At 47.2% G+C, this 21992-nt stretch overlaps 1 protein-coding gene across 1 annotated transcript; it reads left to right on the forward strand.

Annotated features, from left to right (window-relative positions):
- Nucleotides 1-17846: 17846 nt before the first annotated feature.
- On the forward strand, nucleotides 17847-21457 carry LOC129387423 (uncharacterized). Its single transcript, XM_055076347.2, has 4 exons — nucleotides 17847-17899; nucleotides 18445-18501; nucleotides 19063-19214; nucleotides 21097-21457. The coding sequence occupies exons 2-4, from the start codon at nucleotides 18450-18452 to the stop codon at nucleotides 21418-21420; spliced, it is 528 nt and encodes a 175-aa protein (XP_054932322.1). The 5' UTR covers nucleotides 17847-17899; nucleotides 18445-18449; the 3' UTR covers nucleotides 21421-21457.
- Nucleotides 21458-21992: the final 535 nt, after the last annotated feature.

The following is a 21992-nucleotide window of genomic DNA, read 5'->3' on the forward strand; positions in this document are numbered from 1 at the left end:
GCATGCGTGAGATTACGTGCCTTGAAGCAGCATGCTACCCTATGCTGTCCATGGTGTCATTGTTTGTTGGCTTCTTATGATAGGATGAATAAAAATGGAGCCCCTTGGTTAGCCCCATTTTTCTCGTTTATTATATAACAAATTGTAGTGAAACACAAAAAGCCAAGAAAGCGGAGGGGAAAACGGCGTCACGGTAGCTCGATTGGTAGAGCATTGCAGGCATAATGCGAAGACGTGGGAGGGTTCCCCAACTGCGGCAAGCTGTTTTTCATCCCCTTTCATTTGCGTTACTTTATAGTTTCTTTCATTCAATTAGTAATTTCAACAAGTCATTTCCCGCATGTTGTCTTGTTTGATAGTTCCTTGTGATATGATTAATAAAAATCGGGCCCCCCCCCCGGGTATCCCCTTTCTTTTCCTTTATTCCAAAACGAGGGTCCTGAATCCGGAAACATTGATGCCTTCAGGTAGCATGTGTGCGTTTATTGACCAGTTGCATTCACCCAATAAGATCACATACCAAGTCCGGTTTCACTTCCAGGTCCTTTTCGTATGCCAATGCATGGTTTAGCTATATTATCTTCCATTGAACTTACGTGCAACATTCTAGTGGAATGTAATTTGGAACGTCCGTCAGCTGTCGTATACTTGACATGTTCATTCGCCATGACATATTCTTTTTATATTACAGAAAGGGGAGGCCATAGTCTGGTGTTGTATAGCCTTTTGGCTTCCTTCCACGATTTATTTCAAATGCGGCAAAATAATGTTATCTTTTTCTGTTCTAGCAATAATAATATTTTAATATATTGTAGATGTACAGGTTTGAGTGTAGAAGCTCTGTAGATGTGTCCGGCTTCGCCACAATGAAAACAAAGGGGCTTGTAGTCTCTGGTGCGCCAGACGTCGCTCTTACTAGTCCTTGCTAAGGCGATGTGCGGTGGGCTGCGAGGCGGCCTGAAGCTTATGTCCATTTGTTGAGTGGGGTGTACCATGCTGCACGCGCGTACCTCAAGTCCATAACGAACATCGCTTCCGAACATAAGTTTGCACGTGATGACACGGACCCTTAAGGCGAGAACGACGAAGTTCGATGTTGCGCGCGCGCTCTCCGAAGACCAGCCATCGCAAAAGGCAGACGTTTTTTGCCAATCTGTCGGTGGTAAACTGCTTTAGTTGTAATAACTGGGTGACATTTTTGGTGGAGGCGTGGGGTACGGTCGATGTTAAGATCTCCGCAGCATACCCCAGACCTAAACCCGGCGAGTAGTTCAGCCGAGCTTAGCCCTGTGCACGGACGTACCAGCCGACGTCTCCAGGGACTCCAGCCACAGCACCGTCTGCTACCCGAACGAAATAGAATGACGAACCAACCACCTCCTGCCACTCCTGCAGCATCGCACGTTGTCGTCAATCACATGCGGACGCCGAATCTGTTCCACGGAAGTGCTTCAGAAGACGCCGACGACTGGCTTGACCATTTTGACCGGGTTGCCAACCTCAACGACTGGAACCACGAGCGTAAGCTACGCTACGTGCCCTTCGCTCTTGGGGATTCCGCGAAAACATGGTTTGAGAACCACGAGGCGACACTGACGTCATGGGCAGAATTTTGTAGACAGTTCCTCAATGCCTTCGCCAGGGCGGAAAGGAAGGAGAGGGCGGACTTAGCGTTGGAGGCACGAATTCAAAGCCCGAATGAGCGAGTGACGGCGTACGTAGAAGACATAAATAGGCTTTTCAAACGTGCGGACCCTTCTATGACTGAAACAAAGAAGGTGCGCCATCTCATGCGCGGCGTCAAAGAGGAAGTCCTTGCTGGCCTCATTCGAAATCCGCCGACGACACTTGCAGAGTTCCATGACGAAGCCACTACTATGGAAAAGGCCCTTCAACAGCGGGCCAGGCAAAACAACCGCGACGCCATGATTTCAAGGGAGCTCTCTGCCGTTAACCTCGGTAACGACGTTGGCGCCTTGCGAGAACTCATCAAGGCTGTCGTCAAGGAGGAACTGCAGAAGATGCAGACGACCACTTCCCCTGTGGGACAACTTTCCATTGCGGAAATGGGGCGCGCCGAGGTCCGACAGGCCGTCCATATTCCTGGACAGTACGAGGCACCACAGCAGGGACCGCACGCCGAAATGAGTTACGCTGAAGCAAGACGCCGTCCGCCACCCTCAAGTGCGTGCAGTATGGTACACCCCACTCAAGAAATGGACGTAAGCTTCAAGCCGCCTTGCAGCCCACCGCACATCGCCGAAGCAAGGACTAAAAAGAGCGACGTCTGGCGCACCACAGACTACAAGCCCCTTTGTTTTCGTTGTGGCGAAGCCGGACACATCTACAGAATGTGTCCTTATCGTCATGTGGGGCTGCGTGGATTCTCGCCGAATGCACCTCGTCCACGACCTGGTGAGGGGCCGCCGGAAATAGAGAGTTTCGTCGTGAATCGTCGCAATGTTGATCAGCGATGGCAGGAGCCCCATTCGGCGTCTCCTGCTCGTTACAGGTCACCATCAGCAAGCCAAGCCTTTACTCGCGGCGCTCTGAGACGCCGTTCGCCTAGCCCGGCGGGTCAGGAAAACTGAGTTCAGCGACCTCCGGAGGTAAGGCCGCTGACGATGACCGTACGCAAGATCCTCCACTACGACGACAACGACGAAAACAGAACGACGCCGACGTACAGACGGAGTCAAACACCTTACGAGAGGTAGTAACGTCGAACATTCCCGTCATCATAGACGACGAAGAAATAACGGCGTTAATAGCCACTGGAGCGGGCACCTCAGTTATGAGCATGGACCTTGCCTGCAAGCTGAAGACAGTTTCTACCGAGAGGACTGGGTCGCAGATGCGCACTGCCGGAGGCCATCTGCTAACCGCGGTAGGAAGACGCACAGCGCGAGTGAGCATTCGTGGGTTTACGTACCTCGGAGATTTCGTTATCCTCCCAAGCTGTTCGAGGGACCTAATTCTGGGAATGGACTTTCTGCAGGCTAATGGAGCTGTGATTACCTTCCGAAAGTCGCGGGTGACGTTTTCGACGGCACAGGCCTTAGCAGGGAGCAGCGATTGTTGACGAGAAAATCACGGTGCCGCCAAGGAGCAGCGTATTGACCCTCGTCACCTGTGACGCATTCGACGGCTATAAGGGTATTGCCGAGGCAAATATCCCACTGCTGCTCGAAAGACACATCTGCATCGACCGGGGCCTTGTTCGAATACAGCATAAGTGCTCGGAAGTTTTGTTGACAAACTTCAGCCATGAGTATCAGCACGTCCCTCCAAGGTACAGCTGTGGCATTCCTGAACGACATTGCTGACTTCTCAGACATCGGCACATTACAAGTGACTTCACCGGATGCAACAACTGACGCCAGCCTGAACACCCGCGTCTATATTAATGCTGACTTAGCAGATGTACAGAAGGATCAGCTGCTGGACCTACTGACAGAATTCTCCGGCTGTTTTTCCACGGAATCCAAAGTCCAGCGCACTTCCGTTACGCAACACCGTATCGTTACAGACGAGTCGGCGCGGCCTGTTCGTCAGCATCCGTATCGCGTGTCACCTGTAGAGCGGGAGGCGATTAAGCGTCAAGTTCAAAATATGCCAAATGAAGACGTCATCCAGCCGTCGACAAGTCCGTGGGCATCGCCTGTCGTACTAGTAAAAAAGAAAGACAACACACTCCGCTTCTGCGTTGATTACAGACGGATCGATGACGCTTTGGACCATCTGCGTCATGCTCAGTTCTTTACTTCGTTAGACCTAAAGTCAGGCTACTGGCAAATCGAAGTGGACGAGCGTGACCGGGAAAAAACCGCCTTCGTGGCTCCCGATGGGCTGTACGAAATTCAAGTGCTGCCTTGTGGTCTCTGTTCCGTTCCTGCTACGTTCCAACGAATGATAGACACTGTACTTGTTGGACTAAAGTGCCAGACGTGTCTAGTGTACCTAGACGACGTTGTTGTTTTCCAGCACGTTCGATGAACATCTCACCCGGCTACAAGATGTCCTTACCGCAATACGCAAGGCCAACCTCACCATCAAGCCTGAAAAATGTTACTTTGGCTTCCTGGAACTCAAGTTTCTAGGCCACGTGGTCAGCTCTCAAGGAGTACGACCAGACCCAGAAAAACTCGCTGCCGTTGCCGAGTTTCCTCGTCCTAAAGACAAAAAGGCTGTTCAGTGGTTCCTGAGCCTCTGGGCCTCTGCGCTTACTACCGTGGTTTCGTTGAAGGCTTCTCAAGGATTGCTGAACCACTCACGAGACTGACGCGACAAGATGTGCCCTTTGCGTGGACGGAAGACGAAGAGCAGGCCTTCACCGAATTGCGTAAACGCCTTCATTCCGCTCCAGTGCTGGCGATTTTTGATCACGCCGCGGCAACTGAAATACACACCGACGCCAGCAACGTAGGACTCGGGGCCATTCTGGTTCAATAACAAGATGGCGCAGGACGTGTAATTGCGTATGCGAGTCGTAGTCTGACAAAAGCAGAAGCTAATTATTCAATGACCGAAAAAGAGTTCTTAGCAGTCGTGTCGGCCACCAGCAAGTTCTGGCCCTAGCTATACGGCCGACCATTTCGAGCGATCAGTGATTACCACTCGCTCTGCTGGCTTGCCAATCTACGACACCCATCAGGCCGCCTCGCTCATTGGAGCCTCTGCCTCCAGGAATACCACATAACTGTTGTCTACAGATCCGGATATAAGCATAGCGACAATGACTGCTTGTCACGTTGTCCTATTCCCTTGACATCCTCCGACTTGGAGCTAGATTTGCCCTTTCTTGGTGCCGTCGGCGTGGTGCGCATGGCTGACTATCAACGTGCATACTCTGAGCTGCTTCCAGTCATCCGATATCTCGAGGGAGCTGACGTTGTTGTCCCACGCCCACTTTCACGAGGATTGACGTCGTACTGCCTGCGAAACGATGTGCTGTACAAGAAAAATTTCAAGAGCAGCCAGGAAACGTTCCTTCTCGTCGTCCCGACGGCCCTGCGCGAGGAAGTTTTACAGGCGTGTCACCATGATCCCTGTGCCGGCCACTTAGGCTTCGCCAGGACATTAGCGTGCATACGGCAAAAATACTATTGGCCACACCTATTTTCGTCGGTTCAGCGCTATGTGCGAACGTGCCGTGACTGTTGGAGGCGTAAAGTACCACCCGTCAAGCCTGCCGGCCTCCTTCAGCCTTTGAACCCGCCTCCGGCACCGTTCCAGCAAGTGGGAATGGACCTTCTTGGGCCGTTCCCCACGTCATCCTTGCAAAATAAGTGGATAATCGTGGCAAATGACTATTTAAATCACTATGCGGAGACGAAAGCTGTGCTACGGGGAATTGCTGCTGAAGTCGCCAGCTTCTTCGTCCACAACATCGTGCTTCGTCACGGTGCACCCGCTGTACTCATTAATGACCGCGGTGCAGCGTTTACAGCGGAGTTATTGCAACAGTTCGTCACATTGACGCGGGAAGACGACGAAGTGTGGCGACGGGTCGGATGGGCTCTACATCTGCTCCGCACAGAAGCTACATTTTCGGCGAAATCACCTCCGCATCCAGATTCTACGTCATCATCGTGTGCCTGAAGTCAGCCAGAGCACGTCAACACCAAACTTGAGGGTGTAAGTGCTATATTTTGCATTTTACGGCCACATCAAGTTTCGAAACGGGGCCGCCCCGCTAAACCTACTTCGCTAGTGGCGAGGCCTAGCAAAGGCTTCGGCCGCCGCACCGCTGCAGATGGCGAACGCGCTGCTCAATGCCGACGCCGACAAAGCCCACCAATCGTCTACCGGGGCCCCTGAGGACGAGGACATGGAAATTCGCGAATCCCAAGGACTTCTTCGGGCTGCTGAGAAGAACGAAGAAGACAGTGAGCCTTGGATCAATGTTACCAGTCGTGCCCGTCGCCGTCGGCTGCAGACACGCTCGACCACGCCCCAAATTTCCCGAACGCCACCGAAGCCCGTTCTCCGCCACAGCCGACCGGCGATGCGCAAGCCCCGACAACCCCCCCTTCCTGCCGATGATTACAAGGTGGCGGTTCGTCCACGGAACGGCCTGCAGCTCAACAAGGTGAGCCCAGGGAAGTTAGTAGACGCCATTACAAATGAGGCAAAGCTACAAATCGGCGCCACCGGATTCAAAATGCGCATCGACGAAGACCAAAACATCCTTGTTCTGAGCACTGCCTCAGAAGCTACGGCCTCAGCACTAAGCAAGATGCAAAAAATCACAGTTGATGCAACAACATATGATATTGCATCATACGGAATTTCCCCCGATAACTCTTGCAAAGGGGTAATATACAACATCGATCACGACACCACGCCCGAAATGTTACTTAAACGCATTGAATCTCCCGGATACGAGGCGCTAACATGTAGAAGACTGGGAAACACAACCACCATGGTGATCACATTCTTGGGAAAAACAGTACCATATTACATCGAATTTTCCGGCCTTCTTCTGCGGTGCTACTTCTACAAGAGAACCGTGCCACATTGCCGAACCTGCAACGAGACAGGCCACAGAGAGGACGTCTGCCCGCGGCCCCCCGCCACACCCAAGTGCAGAGAGTGCGGCACTTCGCTAGCAACGGAGCAGCACGAGTGCCACCCTCGGTGCTCTCTGTGCGGCGGGAATCACCCGACAGCAGCGAAAACCTGTCGCAGCAGGTTCCTGCCGCCCGTCAACCGCCGGAAACCGCAGCAGACCCCGAGAGCAGGCTCCTCGTCTCCGAGGCCACGTGGCGAGCACTCAGCATCCCGCAAGTCGCGGTCCCCGAAACGACGCGGAGCTGTCCAGGGGAGGAGCAGTTCCAGGCCGCGTTCCGGTTCCGGTTCCAGGCGAAGGACCTCACCGCGACGACGGACGCCATCCCATGGCAGGACCTCGAGCCGCGGTCGTTCCGCAAGCGGCAGGAGGGGAAGCAAGGGAGCAGCGCAGGTCACGCAGCAGGTGAGCTGGGCACAGGTTGTTTCTCCCAAAGCTCGTCCCCCCACTCTTGACACAGAACTGGCACAGGCACATGCCCAGATTAGGCGTCTCACTGAAGAAAACGCAAAACTCAAATCAGAAATCACTAGCGTACACGCAGAATTCGTAGCACTTAAAGATGAATTGCTTGGAAGAAATAGCACTACCCCTACACAAAACACATCAACCCCACCCCCGGAGAAGCGGAAACGGGAAGAGCAGCCAGCTCACACAGTCACTTCAAATCCGACACCGCAACGAGCAACCGCGCAGCCCACTGCACCGCAGGGAGTCATACCCGTCCAATATGCCACTCTCCAGAAGGTAGAAGAGGTAGTAGCAAAAGCTATTCAGAGCCTTCAGACATCCCTACAAGCTACTATGCAGCAACAACTCACAGCTATACAACAGTCAGCGGCACAACAACAACAATTCGCAACTCAACAACAACACTCTAACACTCAGTTGGCGGAACGCATCATGAGACTAGAGGAACGCATACTAGCACTGGAAGCTCGTCAAAGCCGGCGCCCCAAGAAAACAGCTCATCAGACCCTACCAGAATTGCCAGATTCTCTGGGCTCCCCAGAACCCCATCTTGTGCACGCATCACCACCCCTTGATAACCAAGATGGCTCCGCCCCAACATATATGCAGTAAGCGCGGGGGCTCCCCAGGCGAAACCACGGTGTGGCAGTGGAATTGCCGGGGCTACAAGAACAAGTATGGATCACTGATACAATACATCGCTACATCAACAAGACCACCACACACACACGCTCGCTTGCTCCACATGTGGGAAGCCCGGCGTAGCCTGCTGAAGCGTTGGAAAAGGCAAAGATTAAATCGCAAGCTCAAGAGGCGAATAGCACTACTCACACAAGAGGCTGCGGAATACGCTACCACGCTATGCCGAGAGAATTGGCTATCCCTCTGCGACAGCTTGAGAGGAAGACTGAGTACTTCCAAGACGTGGAAGTTATTGAGGTATTTAATCAACCCGGCCAGCAGCAAAACGGAATCCCACCACAATATGGCTCGAGTAATTCACCAATTTCCTGGAAACGAGGCGGACCTCCTTTTGACTCTCAAAGCCCAGTACTTCCCCACACAGACATCGGAGCCTCTGCCACCCTACACCGGCACCCCTAACGAGCTCCTAGATGAGGACATTCATCTACATGAGGTAACAGCGGCGATAATGGGCTTGAGACGCCACACAGCCCCGGGAATGGACCAAATTACCAATAAGGCACTTGTAAATCTTGCCAGCCCCTCGCTAGTAGAGCTTACCGCTCATCTTAACGAAGTATGGAGGACAGGAAACCTTCCCGAGGACTGGAAAATAGCCGAGGTTCGTCTGATACCGAAGCCAGGCAAGCCACCAGCCATTGAGAACCTACGACCGATCTCCCTCACTTCATGTGTAGGAAAGCTCCTAGAGCACATCGTTCTCAACCGGCTACAGCCATTCCTGGAGGATTCGGGGAAACTTCCAACAACGATGATAGGATTCCGCCCACACCTCTCAACTCAAGACATCCTACTTGAGCTGAAAGAGGAGGTGATTGTACCAGCGACACGCAACTCCCCCACGGCTATCCTCGCCTTAGATCTTAAAGGGGCGTTCGATAACGTCAAGCACACAGCAATCTTACAGAGGCTAAACGCGCTGGGCTGTGGGGCCAGGACGTACTCCTATATCAGAGATTTCCTCTCAGATAGAAAAGCCATCCTAAAGGTCGGGGACAAAGCCACAAACCCCTTCCTACTGGGCGGGCGCGGCACACCACAGGGCGCAGTGTTATCCCCTCTCCTTTTCAATATCGCCCTAATAGGCCTACCGCCGCTCCTCAATAACATCCCAGGGATCCGGCATGGCCTATATGCCGACGACATTACCATCTGGTCGTCCACAGGGTCCATAGGGGAAATGGAGAACCGCTTGCAGGAAGCTGCAGACGTGGTGAGCGACTATGCTAAGTCATGCGGGCTCAGCTGCGCCCCCCAAAAGTCGGAGCTACTCCTGGTCTCACCTCGAAAGAAGCACACATCCGACTCGCCCACTATCAACATACAACTGGAGGGACACACCATCGTTCCGTCTCAGAGCGTAAAGATATTGGGAATGGTTTTCCAGTCGGATCGCACCAATACAATATTAATTCAAAAGCTTAAGAATACAACAGCCCAAGTTACGCACATGATCCGGCGAATAACAACCAAGACAAGAGGCATGGGGGAGGCGGACACGCTTCGGCTTGTCCAAGCCTTCGTCGTGTCTCGAATAACTTACGCTATTCCATACGCACTACTCAACGAGACGGAACTGAAGAAAATCAACACAATGATCAGAAAGGCATATAAGCAGGCGATGGGCCTGCCAACCAGTACTTCCACAGAACGCCTACTACGACTAGGTGTGCACAACACGGCCGAGGAGCTGATCGAGGCACATTTATCCAGTCAACGAACAAGGCTGGCGGTTACGGAAGCAGGGAGGTCCATTCTCTTACGCCTGGGGCTCTCTGCCCCTCTGAGCCATCCACCGCCTGAGACTGTGAGCTTACCCCATGCCATCCGGAGAAACATCACCGTACGTCCTCTACCTCGCAATATGCACCCAGTGCACCACGCAGAGCGAAGGGAGGCCCGCGCCCTGGCCATACACAAGCGATACGGGACTTTACCCTCTACAGCCTACACGGACGCGGCTTCTTACTCCAGACACGCAGCCACAACAGCCACCGTAGTCGTCAACACAGAACATCGGAGCAGCATTTCACTCACACGAAACAATCCCCTCCAAGCCGAGGAAGCGGCCATAGCCCTCGCGCTCTCCCAAACAGAGGTTGAAGTCATAGTGACCGACTCCCAACAGGCGTGCCGCAACTTTGCTAGCGGCAGAATTCATACCACTACGCTCCGGATCATCAATCAAAAGCCGCCAACGAGATCAGTCATGATCATCTGGGCGCCAGCTCATCAAGGCATTCCTGGCAACGAGGTCGCCAACCACGTGGCTCGAGATCTGACCCACCGAGCCGACGCCGAGGAATCTGAACCCGAGCGCATGCACCCTCTAGTCTCTTACCAAGACATCACACAACACTACAAGCTCACCCGCAGAACATACGCACCCCCACACAAGTCACTACCTAGAGAGCAGGAGCGATGCCTCCGAGCTCTACAGGTTAATACATTCCCCCACCCAACCAGAAATCACCTCATAGACCCTACAAAATTCTCTCCGCAATGCCGATTCTGCGCAGAGCCCGGGTCCCTCAGGCACATAGTAGGGGGTTGCAGAGCGGCTCCATTAAATCCTCCGGACCCTTACCCCACTAACGAGCTTTGGGAGAGAGCCTTGGCCAGCTCCGACCTCGAGGATCAGCAACGGCTGATTGCGAGGGCCCAGGACGCGGCCCGAGCTCAAGGCATCCTGGAATGAGGACGCCTCTCCAAAGCTTCATTCACCGAATAAAAAGTTTATTCTCTCTCTCTCACATTGACGCACACCAACCACCGAAAGACCACAGCCTATCATCCCCAAACTAATGGCTTAACAGAGCGCCTAAACAGAACATTAGCCGACATGCTCTCCATGTACATTGATGTGGAACATAAAACATGGGATGAAATTTTTCCATACGTCACGTTTGCTTACAATACCGCTGTGCAGGAGACCACCGAGTTTACACCATTCGAGCTTGTTTACGGACGTCGCGTTACAACCCGCTTAGACGCCATGCTCCCGGTAGACCACGGAGCCACAAGGAATGACACCACTGAAGATTTCGTCGAGAAAACCGAGGAAGCTCGTCAGCTTGCTCGGAATCGCATCCACATTCAGCAGAATACCGACGCCTACCGTTACAACCGGACCCGACGGAATGTCCAGTACTTACCAGGCGACCGCGTATGGGTGTGGACACCTATCCGACACCGTGGGCTCTCAGAGAAATTGTTGCGCCGCTATTTCGTCCCCTATGAAGTTGTATGCCGCCTCAGTGATGTGAACTACGAGGTGGTGCCTCAAAGCTCTGATCCTGGTTCGAACCGACGCCATCCCCGTGCTGAAGTCGTCCACGTAGTACGGATGAAGCCGTACTACGCACGCGAGGGATAAGCTACCCTCACAAACCACTTCAGCATTGTGTACATTACTGTACGTTTTTTTTATTTGGCTTTTTTATGTTGGCACTCTTGCCCATAGTGCGCGCCCCCTGCCCTTGAAGCGACCTGGCCGGTATCTTTTGAGAGGGGAGCAATGACGCAAAATAAGTTTGCACGTGATGACACGGGACCCTTAAGGCGAGAACGACGAAGTTCGTGGTTGCGCGCGCGCTCTCCGAGGACCAGCCATCGCAAAAGGCAGACGTCTTTTTGCCAATCTGTCGGTGGTAAACTGCTTTAGTTGTAATAGCTGGGTGACAATATTGTTATTATTGCCCGTTTTTATCCTTATAAACAATGTTTCAAGTGTCATCGCTGGTGTCAGTCAGCCGCAGACCATGATGCCAACATCTTTGCTATGTTCTTTGACGAAAAGCTCATCAGTGAATGCTTAGGCGTTTAAAGCCCTCCCTGTCTTGTAGCCCTGATGACATCCTGTCCACCATTCCAAGAGCTTGCGGCGGTTTTTGCCCCCTACTGACAGCTACCTCCATCATAATTCCTACAATTAACCCATGACCCTCAGTTTCCAGCAGCTGCGGAGTACTTGACTAGGGTGGCAGTCAGACATGTAGCGCAGAAGAATATGATAATAATCTCAGGTTCGGGACAGGCAGCCGATGGTAACTGACCCGGTCAACCTTTAACATCCGAACTCTGTCGAATGACGCTAGCTTAGCAGGACTCTATGAGGAACTACCAGACATTATTTTGGTATATCATCGGCCTTAGTGAGATATGAAGAAGTGAAGTGGCTTATACAGTGCTAACTCACGGCCGTGTCCTCCGCCATAGAAGCCTCCCAGATAAGAAGCAATGCGGGATAGGATTCCTAATCACCAAATACATAGTGGACTACACTGGCTAATTCTACAGCAATAATGCCGGTGTAGCAGTAGTCATATAAATGCTAATAAGAGGTATAGATTAAAGGTAGTACAAGCCTACACTCCAACATCCACTCACGATGAATATGAAGTAGATCAGTTTTATGAAGATGTTGAATTAGCAATGAGAAAACTGCAAACTCATTATACTATAATAACGGGTGACTTCAATGCGGAAGTCGACTTCAATGCAGGCCAGTGAACAAGCAATTGGCAACTGTGGCGTCCATCGTAGGAACGCCAGAGGACAGATGCTGGTAGAATTCGCAGAAAGGAATAAGCTTCAAATAATGGGCACCTATTTCAAGAAGCGTAGCAACAGATACTGGACATGGAAGAGCCCTAATGTTGAAACAAGAAATGAAATTGATTTCATATTTTCTGCCGATCCCCGCATAGCGCAAGATGTCGAAGTGTGAGGCAGGGTAAAGTGCAGTGATCATAGGTTAGTGAGCGCTAGGATTCACCTCAATATGGAAAGAGAAAGAGTAAAAGTGGTCAAGGAGAAACAGGCCAACCTATACGCATTAAGTGTAAAAGCAGACAAATTCAGGCTGGTACTTGCAAACAAATATGCAGCCTTAGAACAAAGGGTTGAAGCTGACATAGAGGTAATGAATGAAACCGGAACTAGGCTAACTTCTGAGGCAGCAATTGACGTGGGAGGCAGGGCACCAAAGCAACCAGTAGGCAAGGTACTCAAGTAATAAATGACCTAATAAATAAGCGACAAAGTATGAAATTATCCAGCTGAAGAGATAAGATAGAATTCGCGGAATTGTCAAAACTAATCAACAAGGAGAAAATAAGGGATATTCGAAATCACACATAAGAAAGGCAGAGGAAGCCGTAAAATATGGATGCATCCTGAAACCGGTGTGAAGGAAACTTGGCAAACGACAAACCAAGATGTATGCAGTGAAAGATAAGCAGGGTAATATCATCAGCAATCTGGAAGGTATAGTAAAAGCAGCGGAAGAATTGTATACTGACCTGTAGAGTACTTAGAGGAGCCACGATACCTCCATTCGAAGCAGTAATGAACAGGTTGCAGAAACTCCTCCTATAACAAGCCATTAGGTCAGTGGGGGCTTGGAAGATATGAAACGGGGAAAAGCAGCAAGAGAAGATGGAATAAGGGTCTAGTTATTCAAAGATGGAGGAGACATATTGATTGAAAAACAGCCGACTCTCTATACGAAGTGTCTATCGATTTCAATGGTTATAGAAAACTGCAAGAATACAGAGATTATACTAGTCGACAAAAAGGAGACGCTAAAGAATGCAACATAATAGGCCCATCAGCTTACTTCCAGTGATATATGAAATCTTCAACAATGTAATCTCCAATAGAGTAAAGTAACACTGGACTTGAGCCATCCAAGGGAACAGGCAAGTTTCAGGAAGGGATACTCTACAAAGGGTCACATCCATGTCAATGATTAGGTAAACGAGAAATCGGCAGAGTACAATAAGCCTCTCTATACGACTTTCATAGATTACGAAAAGGCACTTGATTTAGTAGAGATACCAGCAGTCATAGAGGCATTACGTAATCATGGAGCACTGGCCGCTTACGTAAATATCTCGGAAAATATCTACAGAGATTCCACAGCTACCCTATCTCTTCACAAAAAAAGTAGGAAGGTACCTATAAAGAAAGGGGTCAGAAAAGCAGGCACAATCTCGTGTGTATTCAGGCTATTAAACTGGGAAGGATTAGGAGTAAGAATCGACGGCGAATAAATCAGCAACATTCGGTTTGCAGATTACACGGTTCTGTTTAGAAACACTGCAGAGAAGTTACAAGAATTGATTAAGGATATTAACGGAGAGAGTGTGAGAGTGAAGTTGATGATTCATATGCAAAAGACAAAGATAATTAGGAATAGCCGGGGAAGAGAACACGAGTTCAGGACCGCCAGTCAGCCTGTAAAGTCTGTGAAGGAGTACGTTTACCTAGGTCAATAGTTCACATGGAACCCTGACCATGAGAAGGAAATTCAACGAAGAATAAAAATGGATTGGAGCGCATGCGGCAGGCATTCTCAGCTCCTTACTGAAAGCTTACCATTATCATTGAAAATTAAGGTGTACAATCAGTGCAGTTTACCGATGCTGAAAAATGGGGTAGAGACTTGGAGACTGACAAGGAAGCTTGAGAACAAGGTAAGGACTGCGCAAAGAGGGATGGAACGAATAATGCTAGGCATAAAGTTCAGTGACAGAAAGAGAGCGGTATGGATCAGAGAGCAAACGGGTGTAGCCGATACTATAATTGACAATGAGAGAAAGAAATGAAGCTGAGCAGGTCATGCAAAGCGCAGGCTAGATAAGCGGTGGACAATTGGGGTTAAAGAATGGGCGCCAAGATAAGGGAAGCGCAGTGGAGGACGGCAGAAGACTAGGTGGGGCGATGATAGGAAATTCGAGGGCGCTAGTTGGAGTTGGTTGGCGCAGGACAGGGGTAACTGGAGATCGCAGGGAGAACCCTTCTACATGTAATGGACACAAAAAAGACTGATGATGATGATGATATCAATATTTGTGGGCTGTGTGAATACTTGCGATTATATTCGGGTTTGCTGACCTAATCTTAGATATGTAACTAAAATTCTAAGGGCGTGCCCGATCGCTTCTAAAAAAGATGGAATTTTGCATTTACATTGTCTTGAACACTAATCCTTATTTTACACCTCACACCGTACGATCTTTTTATTTTGATTCCATTCATAGCCATCTTTCGTATTGTATATCGTCGTAAGTAGAGACGTATTTTACGCGTAGTAAACTGCTGCAGCGACTTCATCACGAAGCATTTCATTTGCTAGTAGGTCACTTTTCTCTAAACCTAACATTCTCCCCTTACACCAATTATTCTGTCAGAAATTATTCATAATTATTTATAGGCTCATCGCACACGATATCTACATCTAATGTACTGATCCTCAACACATTATTAATAACCACACCGCCTGGTTTTTCCTGCGCAATCATCTTTTGCCTCCCGTAGTACAAATTACAGCAACTTCACAACCGCCTTCTCTAGCATGGAATGGGGAATTCATTGCTTTTCGAATTAAAATCATCACACATGTTCCTACATTCGTCGAGTGCAGCAAGAAATATACGTTTAGAAATTAACCGATTTATCTTAATTTTCTTATAAACTGTCAATATGCTTAAGTCATTTTGCTGTATAGCTTTTGTTTTTGTGTATTTGATGTTCCTGATAAAGGAACTAGTTTCATATTTTATGTCAGCTTGATTATTCTTGGCAATACATGTTTTTATTATGCTTGCTGCTAATCTTTTCATTATTTCTCATGTTTTGAAATATTTATTATTACCATGAACTTATGCATGTAATTTCTTACTATGGAGAATCAACTTGCTACATTATTCATTTTATCGTTCATACACAGGTACGTTCTATTCTGTATTCTATTCTATTCTGTAATCTATTCATGTAAGAATAGGAGACCGCTCGGGCAGTTCTATCAAAACTCGGTGACGTCCTGCTGTAATACTTTCCCCATGTAACACCAACATGACTGTTGCAATAAATTTCACGCGACTTTTCTTCACAAGTGGAAATTCGCATGCTTTCTTAATTTATGTATGCCCGTAAAATGGATTACTCGAATTATTTCCGGATTTATATCCTTTATGGCACGTATGAGATTTTTTGTACCTTCTTCTTTGCAAGACATTGTTTGTACTTGAAAGAACTAATTTATTCTCAAACAGCAAGGATTTCGTCCTGGCCGCTCCGCCACCACAAATCTCGGAAGTTCGTGGCGTACATTTCGGTGTCGGTTTTACACAAGGGGCAAGGTTATACAATTTAGTGTAAGTTCATCAAATCTCATGACGTAGACAACCGCACAGTTTTTCTGGTTAAGGTTATATACTTCGATGTTGACTCGTCGGTTGTCAATCTCTCGCTGTTATTTTGTTGATTGATAATGTTGGGTTAGCGACAACGGCGAAACGTCTTGTTTACACATCGCAAGTAGCGACGACCCTCGAGGATGACTGTTAGGAAACTCCTTTTTTTATTTCTGGTAATGACGTTCTTGCAGACATTCATAATTAATCTTTCCTTTTAAATGTAGCATGTCTAGAAGTGCCGATGTCAGCCATGGTTGTGGTATACGTTTAGATTTCCATTTTTTTTGTGTGTGGGGAGTGTTCGTGATATATTAACCAAAATTTACCTTTTAAGGAATTATGTCTTTCGTTACACGTGGAGAATAATATCTCGTCACGTTTCATGGATGACAACTCATTTTCTGAATGCCGCGAGTGTTGGTGCAGAAATACGTCAAATGACAATGTCTAGCCGGCATTCTTAAAACAATTTCAGGGGCCAGTCATCGACGCAACAGTTCTTGAAGTCATCACTAATGTCTGCGTTATTTGTGCCAGCTTTTAGATTGCCATGTATCATATTTGTAATGCAGAAGTTGTTCATCGATGCGTTATTTAGGGTAATCCACGTAGGAGCAGATGTGGAAATCGACATGGTGTGGTATCCGAATAAAACAGACAGTTCGTGTTTTTAACATAGCTCATGTATGTCGACGTTAAGATCCCACCGTGTAATGCTGTGTAGTTATACTGGCTGGCAAAAGATAATGGTATTTGTAGAAACGCTAAGAAATCGGCGTCAATGCTGTCACGATGTTTGTTGCATGGAAGACGCACAAAACTTTGATATATGACCGTAACGACTTTGTAATATTAAATTTCACATTGGGAGTGTATCAATCGAGTCATACTTGCAACCTGAGCTGAAATACAAATTCCGCCAGCACACTAGTTTTTTTCTGCTGAAATAAAGTGCACTACTCAACATGTGTGATCTCCGTGTCATCACTATGCCACGTTAGAGTCATCAATAGAATAGAAAACCTCCAAGCTGAAAAATTCTAGCAATGCAATATGGTTCGTACTTCCCAGGAGCCAATTGAGTGTTCACACGTAGACCAGTAAGAGCTGAGCAAAACTTCGCAATGAGCGGCTCGAGTGCAGACTTGTTTCCGAAAATGCCACACATTTTGATGAAGCGCACTGGTAGAAATAGAGACTACTGCGTACGCGTACGCTCTAGATAATCGTGGTGCTCATGACCATAACAGGCTAACCGTCATCCTTTCGCAAAAATAACATTGCCGTTGTATTGTCACGGATAGTTGAAGTGATCCTACTTGCCCAACGTTTGTCTCAGAAGAGCATTGCCCGACTAGCCTGAGTGAAGATTTCTCCGAAGAAAACAGAATTCAACTCGTAGTTGAGAACCTTGCTCTTCGAAAGCCAAAAGTAAGAATTAGTCAGCCGCAAGAAGCGGACATTAGCGAGAGGGGATTGGCTTCTTTTGCAGGTGACCTGTGGAACGCAATGTCTCACTAAAAACAAACAAAGGCACGTTCATTCTCCATGCGACCTCTTTTTATCGTTCGATTACACCTCAATTATCTCATTCAAGTACATTCCTCCTGTCACATAAAAACAAGCTGCAAAGCATTGAGCGTTCCAGCTAGATCTGAGGAGGACAATCATTCGATGAGACGCTGTGTGTGAAATTCTAATGGACTGCAAGAGAAGAATCTAGTCAACCACGCCCATCGGTGCAGTGAACAATAGGTTTGACGGTCCCAGTCGAGATAAATGCGTTATGCAGGAATCTATATGTGCGCTTCAACGGCCCTTCACCTTTTGGGGCAAAAATAACGGCTTATCAAGACTACAAAGTATAAAAGGCGCATCGTTAACCCAGGTTTCTCACATTTTTCTCTCGATACAACCTGAGAAGTATCCTAGGAGCCTTGTGCTTTAGGTAAGTACATTTACATTTACCATGCTTCTCCTTCCTTAGTAATGTGAGAATTAAGCATCCTGGTTTACAAATATCAAAAGCTATGAAATATCACCTATATGAAATGCAGCCTTCTTTCCTTTGAGATTAATTAAGAAAGAAGAATATGCAGGAGGATATTTTCTCAAACTGCGCTAGCATGTCTTTATACAAAGCTCCTCGCTTAATGTCAAGCGTGTTACTCGGTCAACCTAAGGGAAAATAAAATTTGCGGTAGGAATATTCTCACAATAAAAGAATGTGCTCAATAAATAGTAGTAAGTAACAGTAGTTCATTTGAGGAAGGGGGGGGGGGGGGCGAGTTTACTACGTATCGGCCGTGTTGGTTGAAATAAGGTCAATCATAATTGATTTTAGAGTGAACGCGCATCTGTATTTTAAAGGTTTTCTGCTTGAGAAGATGGTGCTGAAGGAATAGCCACGATTCAAAGCACTGTATACGTGTGTTTGCGCATAAATGTGAGGCCCTGCCACAGATAGCTACAACGTTTTTACATTTCTCACAGACATCATGAGGCACATTTCGGCAGCCATTTGTCTCGTGGTCCTCGTTGCCTTTACGGGTACGTATAAATATTTATTCCGTTATTGAACAAAGCGAGTTTAATATTTGGCAACAGCAAATGCAGCAATCATATAACCACAAGGTTTGTACGCTGGCTACAAATCTTTGTTATCTTGAAGTTTTCAACGCCACAGGTACTTGCGAGTTATAATGCACTGTCAATTTCAAGGGCATTGGTACGCTATTAACTATAAGTTGAATGTGCCTTGTAGTTACACTTCAGTCCATTTTTATTCTCGAAATCTACCCGCACCAGTTTCAACAGACAAGTCTCAAAATCTTGCTCCATTGACAGGATAATACATATTACTTCAAGGTGTTAGAAGATAGTTATCAAGCGTGCCGTTAGACATTGCCACTTGCGATAATTATTTAATTTGCTGTAAGTCACCTCACGCGTTACTTTGCACGAGAATGCCATCGGTGAAGCAAAGGTAGCTGAGATTTTCCTCATTTCCCAATAAACGTAGTGCTTTATGATGTCTTATAAATACTTCAAGCAAATAGTTCGTTAGGGACTTCAAATATCTAACAGAAACTGCTGTTTATGCGATTACAGCGGACGCACACGCCATTCCGGAAGAGGAGTCTAACCTCGACGCAACATTCGACAGGGCGGCCAAATGTGCCGCTCAAGATGCTGTTTATGTGGGTGAGATCCTGCGAGAAGTGGCCCAGATCCTAGCTGAGGACGAGGAGATTAATTCTGAGGTGCGTAGTAAAACCAGAGCAAAATATGGGTGGCCAAATACTTACGGTTTTCATAAATGGCTGCTATCTACTTGTACTGGCATCTGTAACAGTCAGTCTGCCAAAGACGGTAAAATTGCCTGGTAGAGGGGGCTTCTGCATCAGTGCCCTAGCGACGTGTCCTCCAGAGTAATAGAGACTGATCTCGAAGGCTATGTTTTATTGACGGCGTGCACTGGGATCAATAACAGACCCGGAAACAGGCTGCAGACATCATATTTTGAACACAACCTATTTATGCTCAAGGACATCCTCTACCTAAGCAAACATGGATGTGAGTCAGATATTGGACGTATATTACCTAAAAAAATCGGTACATGTGATTCTTTCTTTTTATTGGCTCTGTCATTACATTTCGTTTATTTCTCACACTACAGAAGAACAGCTCTATGCCTTAGAGTCGGTGCACTCGTGTCACACAAAGAACTGAAAACAAGACAGACGTATCATATGCCGTATCACATGCTGCTGCATAATATGCGTACGCTAAATTTCATGTGTTTAGATAATGATATTAGGCCCTACTAATTTCTGATAGTTTCGTAAACGTGATTACTCCAGGTGCGCGTTCGGTATATCTCACAAGAGGTATTGTGCAAGGTCGAAAACTGCATTTGCTTCGCATAATCGTCTATAGTGATCGTGTAGCTGTGAAGCTGCCGTTTGTTTGTGCAGCTTTTACCTGCAGCCTGCTCCAGCTTTCTGATGGGAAATAAACATTATTATTATTATTATTATTATTATTATTATTATTATTATTATTATTATTATTATTATTATTATTATTATTATTATTATTATTATTTCTAAAGAAATTGCGTTAGGTGGAATATGGGCTCTATGCCCGTATACTTCTATGAGTAGACTACTCATATGACGAAGTCGCAGTGGCACTTCAGTACAACGAAGAACAAACAACTGTCAATTGTTTAGTAGTAGCCTCAAGGATAATGGGTAATTATATTTTCAGAAAATGTCGCTGATTTATAACTGTACTGTGCTACACAAACAACCATAAAGCAGCATCCGTACAAGCCCAAGAAGTGTGTTCTTTACTGCCGTATTCGCTTAATGGGAAGTAACACATCAAAAACCGGGACTGTTCATTCCTCCAGTTCCGACTTGCCTAATGAGGTAGTTATCCTTTCCTAATACAACGCGCTGTTCTCTTACTATCCCGCTCTATTTCACTAGGAAAAATACGCCCTTCTTACGTGGTTTTACAGAAATGTTGCAGGGTTCTACTAAGGGTGGGTAGATAAGCTCTCTGATGAAATAGTGTTAGCTGAAGAGATAGATAACAAGAACCGCAATCTCGGTGCATTCGTGTCTATTTCTTTTCTTCGGATATTGTAAGTTGTGCCCCCTATTGCATGCGCATGGTTCATGCGTACTTCATTGTATTTGTAATCTTAGTTTGTACACTGCGACCAATGTTTCCAGCGCCTCCCATTAGGCATATTATTCGCTCGAAGGGATTCGAGCAATCAATAAGAGCAGACCTTATGCCTTTCATAGGTTTCAATATAGAAAATTAGACTAATTTACAAGCTCTTAAAAAGCACCACAAAATGTTGTTTATCGTGTGTCATAACAGAATGAGACTAAGTACTTTTTTCATAGCAAAAGTGCACACTCGGTACACACTTTCTAGATTTTTAGAGTTATGCAAACAAACGTTTTACACGCAAGCCAATAGTTTATACTCTCACGTGCTAAGCACAGCAACTCGTGGTTGTAGTATACATATATTCGAAGAGAGGGACAGCAAGAATTGAACTAATATTTACTCAGCGATTCCCCGTACTTCAGCCTTCAATACCCACGTGCTTTCGTTTTTCAGAGCGATGAGTACTTTCTTCGTGATCTGTGGGAGAAAACAAAGGACGCTTTGAAGAACGCCACCCAAAATGTGAAGCAAAGCGTAAAAGGCGCCTACAAAGATGCCAAGGGCCACATCAAGAAAGCCGCTGAGGACGCCAAGAAGAAGATGAACAAAAAGGTAGCCGAGATCATGTCCAAGTTGTTAAGTAAAGTTACGAGTGGCTATGCCTTGGAAGATTCTGAGAGTCGCGGGAGCTTTGTCAAGCTGTTTCTCGATGTCATCATGCGAGCAGCCCAGCGATTTATGAAGATGGGCAAGGCTTTGGAAAGCATTCAGCAGTGATGAAAATAAATAAGCTCAACTGCGAAACTCATAAAAATATTCGGCGTTGTCCTTCTTTTTAACTCGCCATCGCTGTCACATAATATGAAAATAACTATTGAAAGGCCGTATGGTTAACGAGGTTGGACATGGTTAGCTGTCCTAAGGAGGAGGAGGAGCAGGAATCGCAGAGAAACGGCAAGGGCAAGAACAAGCTATAAGAAATATTGCAAGCCAAGTCATAACAGTGTTCACCACGCATTCAAAAGTGGTCACTGAGTCCTGTCCTTTAGGAAGACTACACACATGGTGAATTATATCTGCTTACAGATAAAGTTATCGAAAACCCAGGCGATTCTTTGTTGCCTTACTCAATACAACGCACTCTTCTACTCGCACTTACATTCTTGCAATTCAGCCTCGCGCAACGATACTAAAATATCCGCAATTGAAATTACGATGTACCAAATCAATATCTTAGGGGTCGTCATAAATTTGTTTTATAAACCCAAACCTTCTATTTCTTCGGAAAATTCAGAGTAGTAAATAGACCTCGCCTTCCGAGTATAAATTATTGAATGTGTTTAAGCTTG

This window comes from Dermacentor andersoni, chromosome 2, assembly GCF_023375885.2.
Source record: "Dermacentor andersoni chromosome 2, qqDerAnde1_hic_scaffold, whole genome shotgun sequence".
Lineage (NCBI taxonomy): Eukaryota > Metazoa > Arthropoda > Arachnida > Ixodida > Ixodidae > Dermacentor > Dermacentor andersoni.